Here is an 11,505-nt window from a genome sequence, read left to right on the forward strand (position 1 = left end):
CAGGGTAGCAGGAAACTCTCTGCACACTCACCGGACCTGGGCTAGGACTGGGTCTCTAATGTATATGTCTTGATCTTGCATCTTTTCTGCCTTGCTGTTTTACTAGCAGCTTATATGTAATTTATTTTTAAGTGTATGCCATATTATCTGTGGATAATCCTATTGCTTTTTATCCCGTCTATCTTTATATTTTATCTTTATATTTTAAATTTTTCCAACCTGTCTTCAGATTTGCCTTGTAGAGTTGTGATTTTATAAAAACACGTACATTTAGGTGCAGCATGTGCTGGAATGATAATCATTTTTATGATGTTTCCTAGTCTACCTAAGTGCAGAAGACCCTCCTTCCACCAAGCGTTTATAAACTTAATTGCCTGTACAACATTGTGGCAGTTACTATACTTGCGATGATCATTATCTTTGCAAATGTTGTATCTGAGATTTTTTTTCTTCTTAGCACTAGCATAGCACCGTGAACTGATGGGAACCAAAGATATGTTGATTATTGATTGAAATACTTCCTGACTACTTGGATTTATGTGGAGGATGCATTTCTGAAGAGTTTACAGAGCTCAAACCTTGTATCCTCCAAGACAGTATCTCCTTCAGAATAAACCTGCTCTAGGAGGAGCTCACACATCTTTTGCATGTGCAGCATGGTTTTGCTGTATGTTTACTATGTCTTCATGTCAGTGTTCCTGAGATTTTGTAAGGTGCTGTCTTCCACATTACCAGTATGTCATATCATAGCAATTGTTTGGATTTTTTCATGGCATATCTGTTGTTGTTTTTTTTTTTTCAATTGGAGTTTTCCATAATTTTATTGAGAAACAAATAGCAATGAAACAGTTTTGAACCAAATCGGTAGGACATTTTCAATAATTAGCACACTGCATACATTCTTCCTAGTGGTTAATTGCTATACAAGATGTGGACATGATATCCTATTTACAAACACTATTAGAACAAATCCCTCTATTCATTAAGAGAATGTAACTATATATCTATCCTAACCATTTTGAATACACAGATACAAAATGGAATCTTTAGTAATCACTCAGTTCTTCCAGTTCTAGCATTACTAAAAGGTCCAAGTACAATGTCTCCAGTGAGACTTAAGACAAGCTCTTGTTTATGAGCCTCTGTAAAAATAAAAAAATAAAGTTAAACACTTGCATCACAGGTGGTACAATGTAAACACTTCATTCCATATGGGAAGAATAAGGACATAGAAACAAAAGGGCCAAAACAAAGCCCCAAACCCAGCAAAGCCTCCATGAAATCCTGTCTCTTGGTGTCCAACGGTCAGGACAGTGATGTGGGCTCCAATGGGCTTAGGCTGCTCTGCTACTACAGTGTTAATAGTTCCAGTTATGGTACTGTGTCTCTCGGAGTGGCTTTTCTCACTGCATACTACTTCCCCCAGCTGAGGTCATGTGTTTCACGTATCTCCAGCTTTCTGGTACCTTCACTGTATTTTTTGGTTCCATGCTCAAAGCTCCATACATTGCCTTCTCAAGAACACACTCCTTGGTCCCCCAGACTTTTTCTTGAAGTCTAGGTGGAAGCCTGTCTGACAACACAAATCTTACATTCTATAAGCCTATGAGGCCAGCGTAACCTAGAGGATACCAGTGTCTGCCCCCTTCTCCAGCAGCAGTGGAGCTGCTTTGCATCATAGCCTCTGATGGTAATTTTCATGTGTTACAGGTAATTGCATCAATCCTTGTTGAATGCTTGAAAAATTATGATTAAAATTCTGACAGTAACAATGATTATTAAAACAACAGCGTAATAGTCTCCAGAACTGTTGTATGATATGGTTCACATCACTATTGCCAAGGGACTGTGGAGACAAGCAGAAATTGTGCTGCAGGATCACAGTAGGATTTATAGTTCTTAACCTTAGAATTATGAGTAAATGGAAATCTGGAGAGTTTTTCATCATTGGAAGATTTTAGTATTTCAAATTTTATTAATAAATGACACATTTTGTTATATTATTTCATATCCATATGGCCCATATTTATATGAAAGACAGCTACACCACACTTTACTGGTGAATAAAAATAACTTTGAAGAGGTTGTGTTAATGCTTTCCCATGCCTCCTGACTTGTCCTCAATGGTTTTTTTCTGCCCAGGTACCATCAGGCTTCTCAGCTTCCCCTGATGACCTCCCCATTGTGCCCCACATGGCATACTGTACCTTGGAAAACCTATATCTGCTGATGGGAAGAGAACTGGAAGAGCTGGAAGAGGTGCCTCCAGGAAACGTGCTAGGTAGGCACACTGCATGTCACATAGAGGTGACCTGGCATGTAGCTGAAATTTTTGAAAGAAATAAATGATTATTTTCTCCCTAGTTTTGATATTGTTTTCCTCTGGTGTGTTTAACTTAGTATACTTCAGTAAACAGCTTGTGAATGTGTTGGTTGCTATTACGATAGCTATACTTCAAACGTGTATACTAATCAAGTATACTTACTGAATGCTCTGTCCTTAGCTAGTGTCCCATTTATTTTGGAACAAGAAGAATTTCTACTCATGTTAAATCAGTTTAGATGGCTAAAGTATTTGTGGTTCTACAGATTTGATTGTAAATTTTTGGAAACCATTCTGATGTAAGGTCTATTTAAACTCGTTTTCTCCAGTGCATTTTATGCTCTGGAATTGCTTTTCTAACAAGAGTTTGGTTGTCAGCTGTCAATTTTTGCTGTATATTACCTGCTTGGCTTCTGCCTATCATGTGTAGAAGTTTTATGGTCTGAGATGCTTCATGTAACCTCAAAGACTCAGCGTGAGGACTTTCTCTTGGATTCTCACAGGAGCCAGAGCATACTGTGAGAAGCTGGATTCCAGTGTGCCCATGGATTCTAAACGCTCACCTGAAGAGCTATTCATTGAATGATAGTACAGACTGAGACTTTAAGTTTTAGAGGAAAATCTTTGGATATTGATCCAGAATAACTGGATAACTCCAGAAATTTGCCAGATTATTTCACCTCTCCCCTGCAAAGTTAGTTGGGTTTTTTTTTTCTATATTTTTAAATTAATTTAAAGCCATTTTGTATGAGATTAGTAGAACCCTAGCTTCTTGTTGGTGTTAGCTGTTCTTTCCATTCTTTTGGAAAATACTACTGGACTTTGAAAGAATTGTATGTAGCACATGCAGCTTTAGCAGAAAGCATATCTAGGAAGGATGAAATGCACTCTGCTCTGTCTCGCAGCCTGCTGTGGAGTAAAGTACTGCTGAGACATAGTACAGTCCCTTTGTTACATACTGGGATGTGCCTTGAGACCACATGCTGCACAATGGAAAGGAATGATACTCTGTCAAGTGGATACTTTTGTAATATTTCTTCCATGTTTGTGTTCTATTCTGAGTAGAGGCTGATAACATGGTATACGTTAATTTCTGGTTTTCTTCTTTCAGTTGTTGGATTTCTAAATATTGTCCAAGACTGAGATCATGTATTCTATAAGGATGGATGCTATTTTTCTTTTTTCTGCCTCTCGAGGCAGACTTGTTTTTGCCTTCTGGTATAGGGGGACCTATTGTAAGCCAAGATTGTTCCTTTTTTCTTGGAGAAAATAGATACATGCCTCACTCTTTCATTTATCTTTTCAAACATTGTGAGGTGGTAAAAGGAGTGGGGGTGAAGGTAAAGGTACTTGAACATCTGTTTGCCATGTTTACCAATCTGAGAACAAACCAGATTGGGTTCACCACTTAGAGACAAAATGACTTGAGGAAGAAAAGTCAGGCTTGTTTTCTGGAAGAACTAGAATTGTATTTAGCTATGAGTAACCAAAAGTGAAATGCATAATCTTAAAACTCACTTATTAGGAAGCCCCAGGAGAGACAGCCAGGGCTGCTCTAGTGGCTCCCACATGTCACCAGGGAGCTAGCCTCCTTCTCTCCTGCTCTGTAGACATCAGCATGTGGCTTTTGTCCTCATGGCAAGGACCACAATGACTCTTGTTCTCCAAAATTCTTTATAGGAAGAGGGAACAAGGCCTTCTAAGAGAATTAATATTTTTATTCAGGAAGAAATGTCCTTTCTGGTGACAGCTGTATATATTCTTATTTTTATAGTCTGGTCATATGGCCTTAGCTGCAAGAGAGGCCCAAGACTGGGGGCTTTATCCTTACAGCTTCTATAGTTGAAGCCAGCAGTCTTGGCTTATGAAGTGCTTTCACATTGCCAGTCCACACTGTCAACTCTACTCACCACCTGAACCTGGTCTGTTGGTGGTGCCTGGGGCCCCTCTGTTGCAGTATGATTGCTTTTCTTTGAGAAGATGCCCCCTCAGAAGGACTGTGTATTCCATGTGAAGATTTAGAACCCACCTTGCCATTCTAATTTGCCTTTTGCATTGAAACATGCAGTAATTTTCTTTCTGTGAATCCAAATCTAAATTGGCTTTCTGCATGACTAGGAAGCTTGAGTGTACCAAAAGTAATTCCAATCATGATTTTGTGGCTCAGGCTGGTGGTGTAGCCTTGAGTGTCAGTAGCATTGGTTTCCTAAATGACTTGCATGAGGGCTATGGCTGCTAACCTTTCTTATGATGGAACCAGAATATTGCTTATAATTTTTTTCCTAAGATTAGGTTTGGGTTCACAGTTATTCCATACTATATTATCATTTATCTTTAACTTTAAAGACATACAATTGAGTAACATTTACAGAACATATTTTATTGCTATAGCTATAAAATATTAACAACTGTATAAAATATGTTAATATGAGCTGGGGAGATAGCAGTATAAGTGCCTGCCTGGCAAGTGCAAGGACCCAAGTTTGATCCTCAGTACCACATGCTGTGCTGGTACCTGGAACCCCTGGTGTGCTGTGCTGACTACCAAAACTGGATGTGGTAGTGCGTGCCTATAATCCCAGCACTAGGGAGTCCAAGCTGTGTAATGAGACCCTGTAGCCCCCCCCAAGAAAAGAAAAGGTTAACAAAATTGAACTGTAAAATTGCCATTATATAATGGCAGTTTGATATCCCAGAAGAAATGAATAAGGCAAAAATTCTTAGTACTGTATTTATAAGTACATTATACTTACATAAGTGTATTTATATACTTACTTTTGTCAGTGTCCTAGTGGCTAAAAAAAAAATGTAAATTAAAACTATCTCAGAGTGTCTCCTAAGTGTCTAACTTCTAAAGGTTGTGTTTGTTTTAGAATATTCCCAGTATGACTGTTCATTAGAATAAGCAATGAATATTTTAATGTGGTTACTTGGTTGGACTGATAACCCATTTAAATGGCTCCATCAAAACATGTTGGACTGGTTATCAGCCTCAGAGTTATAGAATAACCTTCTCAGGCCAGTTACATGTGTACATTGATAAAGAACATAATGCATATTCATAGTAGCAAGATTTTTATAATCCAGGTTGTTTAATAAAGACAGATCTTCAAAGGGAGCAGTAAATTTAAGACAGGGGAAGAGAGGTAGCCAGGGAATATGGTGTTAAAGCAGGGACAGCCTCCAAGGCCAGAAGGTTGATGGGAACCCAAGGGTACTGAACCTGAGATTCCAGCCCTCAGGTTGCTGGGGTGAGTAGCCTGAGTCCAGGCTGCATGAGAAACTATATGCAGCCTAGCACCTATATGACTCCTGCAGCTTCATGGCAGTCACAACCTGTTGACTAGAAGTGGGGTCCCAGGCCTGGCCTGTGTCCAAAAGGAGGCGTCTGTCTTCACCTTCTGGACGGAAGACGTGTCTAAGAAGTTGTATATGTGTTTTATTAAAATGACCACACTACTCATTGTGGAAAAATTCTTGTTTCCATTTGCATTTTATGAGGCCTATTACAGGACACACATCACAGATTAACACAGAGAATTTCATAGTAGTCAGGGCAGGCCTGTGAACTTTGTTTTACTTTACCTTAGAGAAAAAGTCATGATTCCTACTTTATAATAAAGTGATAGAGAATAATATAACTGATATCCATATGCTTTTCATCAGAAAAAAATTATATAGTCAGTAAATTTATCAAGGGCAGATGGAAAAGCTTTTGTTAGAAAAGTAAATATGGCATTTTTGGACATTTTGAAGATTATCGTTAAAATCTGAAAATTATTTTATTGGCACTTGAAAGGTACAGATTTCACGTTTGAACTTAGCTAAAACTTACTTAGAACTTATATGTTCTGATAAGTTTGGAATAGATTTTGAGGTCTGGAAATAGTGATTTAAAGTTTAAGATCAACTAATTCCAACCTGATGTTGTAAAGTTGATGTAGGTGGAACCAAAGAAACCTTACTATGTTTAATACACAATAGCCTTTTGTTCAGTTCTTTACCAAAAATATTTCTAAAAATAAACATTTGCTATAGGCTCCTATAAAAATGTGAAGGGAAATTGAATTAGGGTTCTAAATCTTTAGCCTTTCATATGTGCTCTTTTACATCTCTTTCATATGCTTAAAACGTTAAAAATTCAGGAATGTATTCTGAGAGGAAACATGATATTCTTCTTTTCGAAGCCTGGGGAAAATGATAAATGTTAATTAGCCTTTTCCTGAACTTGTTTTAGTTAAACCATAATTGCCGAGCTGATAAGTCAGTGTCAATAATCAATGCATACTGAATTCTGTGTGAGTGTGTGTGTGTGTCCCTTAAGACTCTAGGGTACTTTTATAATACTTTAAATTTGCCTCATACAGAGTTTCTTTTGAATGACATTTCCACTTGGAGTGAATCTGTAACCATTTTAGTATTAATAGCCTTCATTGATTTTAATGTTTTTTATTGATAATGGCTTTATTCTGTTACATTTATGTATTCTTTATTTTCATTTTGCTTATAAAAATGTGATAAATAATAATGTTGATCTGTCTGTTTTCCTCCTGATTATATTGTAAATGTCCCTGATGTTTTTAAGCTTCAGGCTGGCTGAGCTGCTTGCATTATGATAGCTCTTACTCATCATGCTGTGGATATATTAAAAAAAAATAACGAATAGATACTAAATTTTATTGATGTATTCTTATTTACAGAGTTTTTCCCCTTACTAGAACTAACTCTCTGATTATTAGAATGTCTTTGTATTCCTCAAGAAAAATTCCAGAGTATTTGATCAATTGCATGTATTTTTCATATACTATCAGATTTAACTCACAAGATCTTATCCAGATCTTTTTGCATAAAAAAATAAAATTAGGGCCGGCCAGATTACTCAGCCAGACTAAAGCACCTGTTTAGGCAGAGCACAGAGGCTAAGGTTCAATCCCCAGCCATGCTCTGCCAGCCCTACCCCCAGGGCTCACTGAGACAGCGATTGAGACTAGGTGTGATGACATGCATCTGTAATCCCAGCACTTGAGATGCAGACAGGAGAATCACTAGGAGTCTTATATATGTAGTGAGACCCTGTAGTAAATACTTAAAGAAACAAAACAAAAAAACCCAGTAAAATTAGCCATTGTTTTCTTCGTAGCATGAACATACTAGAATGAGACGCTTTCATCTTCTCCACCCTTTTAGAGCAGCACCATCCAATCAGTTGCCTCTATTATTTTGTTATTTAAATTTAAATAGATTGAAATCATTGAATATTAACTTAGTAAATTTGTACTGGCCACATTTCTTTCATTTTATGTATTTAGGACAGGATCTACAGAGTCTCACTATGTAGACCTGATTTATAATGATTCTCCTATTTTCAACCTCCAAAGTGCTAGCTAGGATTACAGGGGCGTGCCCCCTAGCCCAGTCTAAATTGCCATCTCAGCGTGCCCTGGGGGCAGGGGAACTAGCATGGCCTGCCAGGGATCAGATCCTGGCTGCTGTGCTCTGCCTGAGCATGCACTTCAGTCTGCTAAGCTATCTGGCCAGCCCTACCACATTTCTCAGACTTGGTAACAATGCATGACTAGTGGCTACCCTGTCAGACAGTATAGTCTGAAGTTCCGAGTTCGAGCCCTGCTACCTCAAAAAAAGAAAAACAAAAAGAAATTTGTGTGATGCATGAGAATTTTCTTTTTTGGAAGTTTTAGAACTTTGGAAGTATTTCACTGGTAAAATCAACTGGACTAGATGTATACAATGTTTTTTGTTTTGTTTTTTTCCCTGGTTTATTTGTCTCTGCAATTTATAATTTTGTATGTTCATGCATTCTTACTTGATTTCTTTATTATAGAAGTTTGTCCCTTTCAGATAGAGTGCTTCCAAATTCATATATGGAAGCTAGTATCACTTTGATCCCAAAACCCAACTGGGAAAGAAAACTGTAGGCTAACCTTTGTAATGAAAATAGATGCAGAAATCCTCAGCAGGATATTAGCACAGAATGAACACATTATCAGCCATTATGATCAAGTTAGTTTTATCCCAGAGATGCAAGGATGGTTTAACATAAGAAAGTCAGTCAGTGTAGCACATGGCACATCAGAAGCATATAATCATATCAGTTAATGCTAAGAAGGCTTTCTACAAAACCTAACACCATTTTGTAATAAAAACTGAAGAAAACAGGTATAGCAGAACCATACCTGAATATGACAGAGACTATATATGACAGACAGTAGCCAGCATACTAAATGTGGAAAAATTAAAAGCATTCCCCTTGAAATCAGAAACAAGGCAAGGATGTCCATTATTAATTGCCTTTTCTATTTCACCTAGGACTTAAAATATTAGCTAGAGCAGTTAGGCAAAATAAATAAAAGGGATACATATAGGAAAGGAAGAGCTCCAGCTACCATTGTTTGTACATAATATGATCCTCTACTAGAACTAAGAACACTAAAAAACTCTTAGCAAAACACTTCAGCTAAAAATTTCCTGCTTCAAATGTAGCAGGACACAAGATGGTTTTCTTTGTTTTTGTTTTCGGAACCAGGGACTGAACTCAGGCCCTTGCGCTTCCCAGGGAAGCGCTTATTCCACTGAGCTATCTCCCCGGCCCCAGGACACAAGATTAACACACAAAAATCATTAGTATTTGTGTATCGCTCAAGTGAACAGGATGAGAAGGAAATTATGAAAGCAGTACCTTTAACGATAACTTCAAGAAAAATGAAGCTAGCCAAGGAAATCAAAGACCTCTACAAAAGAAAAGCATAGTACTCTGAAGAAAGATCAAAGGAGACTTAGCATGTCCACAGAAGAATCATTTGGGCTAAAGCTAGTGGTACAGCACCTGCCTAGAAAGCATGAGATCATGAGTTTGTTCCAGTTACTGCCCCCCAAAAAAAAAAACAAAATTGAAGAGAACATCAGAAAAATGTCCTCTGCTCCTGGAGAAGCATTACCAATATTGTCAAAATGGTCATACTCCAAAAGTATTACACAGATTCGGTACAGTCCCAATCAAAGTTCCAATACCGTGCTTTACAGAACTAGAGAAAACAATCCTAAAATTCATATGGAGCCAGAAGAGATCCAAAGTAATATAAGCAATTTTGGGCAATAAGAGCAAGACAGAAGGCATAGGAATACCTACTTTCAAGCTACGCTACAAAGTAGTAGTGATAAAATGTCATAGTACTGAAACAAAAACATGCGTGGATCAGTGGAACATAATTGAGGATACAAAAACTTCCCTGACACAGTCAGCAATCTGTTAAGATCTTCAGCAAAGGGGTATATGTTCAGCTAGAAGTATATGTTCGAGGTAAGATAGCCTATTCAACAAGAGGTGATGGGAAAACTAGTTGTTTATAGGTGATTGAAACTGGATTCTTATGTCTCACCATATATTATATCAAAGATTAGAACATTAAAACAGAAACATTAAACTTATTGGAAGATAAAATATGTATAACACTTGAAAACATAGGTATAGGGAAGGATTTTCTAAACCTGTGCACCAGAAATAATAGCAAGAATAAACAAACAGGATTATATCAGATGAAAAAACTTCTGTTAGCAAAAGAATGAATTAGTAGAGTGAAGAGAAGCATACAAAATGAGAGAACTTTTTTGCCAGCTGCTCCTTAGAGGATTAATATCCAAAATATACAAAGAATTCAAAAGAAATCAAACCAGTGAAAATTAAAGGCCCAGTGAAGAAATGGGCAAGAGAAATGAACAGTCATTTCACAGAGTAAGAAATACAAATGGTAAAATGATATATGTAAATGTGTTAAACATCTCTGGCATTTAGAGAAATGCAAATTAAAAGAGCAGTAAGATTCCACTTTACTAAGAATTGCAGTCATTAGAAAGTCAAACAGTAGCAAATGCTGGCATGAATGTACTGAGAAAGGAACCTTCCTGTATTGTTTGTGAGAATGTAAACTAGTGTAATCATTGTAGAGATTTCTCAATGAACTGAAATTAGAAATTCCATAGGACCCATCTATCCTCTAGGTATTTTCTACAAAGAGCTTAAAACATCATACTACAGAGATACACATATACCAATATTTATAGCAGCGCAGTTCATAATAGCTAAGTCCTGGAAACAGCCTATATATCCACCACTGGTCAACTAGATAAAGAAAATATGGTACTTATAATGGAATACTAGTCTACTGTAAAGAATGACAAATTTGAGTCATTTGTAGGAAAATGAATGCATCTGGAAAACACAAAGAGAATAATGAAGGATGGAAAGAAGGGGACAGTGGGACAGATCTCTTGTCATAAGGAATTGGTCCAAGTAAAGAAGGGGGAGGGGAAGGAGAAATAAGTAGAATAAAGATACGTTGTGTACAAGAACCTAATAACCTCAAATATTGTAAAATTATATTAATGAGCTAAGAGTAATACCAACAAGAATAAAAATGGCGTAGGGGAATTAAGAGGACGGAAGGGAATTCAAAGAAAGAAGCAAGCTGTGGTATGTACACATAACCACTCCCTAAGATGACTGCAGACTACATGAACTGCAAACATGTTCTAAAATAAAGAAGTATATCTTTTTTTATTGTTGATTTTTTTTGTGCAGAGTTACTACATGTACATAGCACATCTCTTTTTTGCGGGGGGGTGGTGCTGTGGATTGAACTCAGGACCTTGCACGACAGGCAAGCATACTCTACTGAGCTATCTCCCCAGCCCCTTATAATTTTATTTTAAACAGTAAAAGCAAGAGCAAGAAAAAAAAGAAACAGGGTGACATATAACAATACATAAGTTAGAGATTTTCAGAACAAGAATAGCTGATTAACAATAATTGATATAGTACCTGTTTTTATTGTCAAATCTGTGCTCAGATTAACATATAGTTATGCAAGATGGGGCATATAATTGAATATTACCACACACTTTCAAGAAAACTTAAATTTTTGTTCTTATCTCTCATTTTCTTTTGTTACATTTTTTAAAAATTTAAAGAGTATAGTAATAATTAATATGACATTAGAAACTGTACACATTTAGAAGACCAAGATGACAGGTATTTCAAGCATGGTTTTAGTGTTACATATTGCTGTTCTCAATGTTGTTGCTAGTTCACAGATATCAGCATAGAGAGTTAGTCACAGTGTGAATTTTAACCATTAAATGCTATTTTCAAAAAACTGATGGAAATT

General features: G+C 36.9%; 1 protein-coding gene across 1 annotated transcript in view; it reads left to right on the forward strand.

Moving 5' to 3' along the window:
• The window catches only part of Efl1 (elongation factor like GTPase 1), a 150,699-nt gene that overhangs the window by 66,990 nt on the left and 72,204 nt on the right, over positions 1–11,505 (forward strand). The window contains 1 exon segment of the mRNA XM_023710847.1: positions 2,143–2,281. Coding sequence (XP_023566615.1) covers positions 2,143–2,281 — 139 coding nt within the window.

This window comes from Octodon degus, unplaced genomic scaffold, assembly GCF_000260255.1.
Source record: "Octodon degus isolate 3935 unplaced genomic scaffold, OctDeg1.0 scaffold00002, whole genome shotgun sequence".
In the NCBI taxonomy this organism is placed as follows: Eukaryota; Metazoa; Chordata; class Mammalia; order Rodentia; family Octodontidae; genus Octodon; species Octodon degus.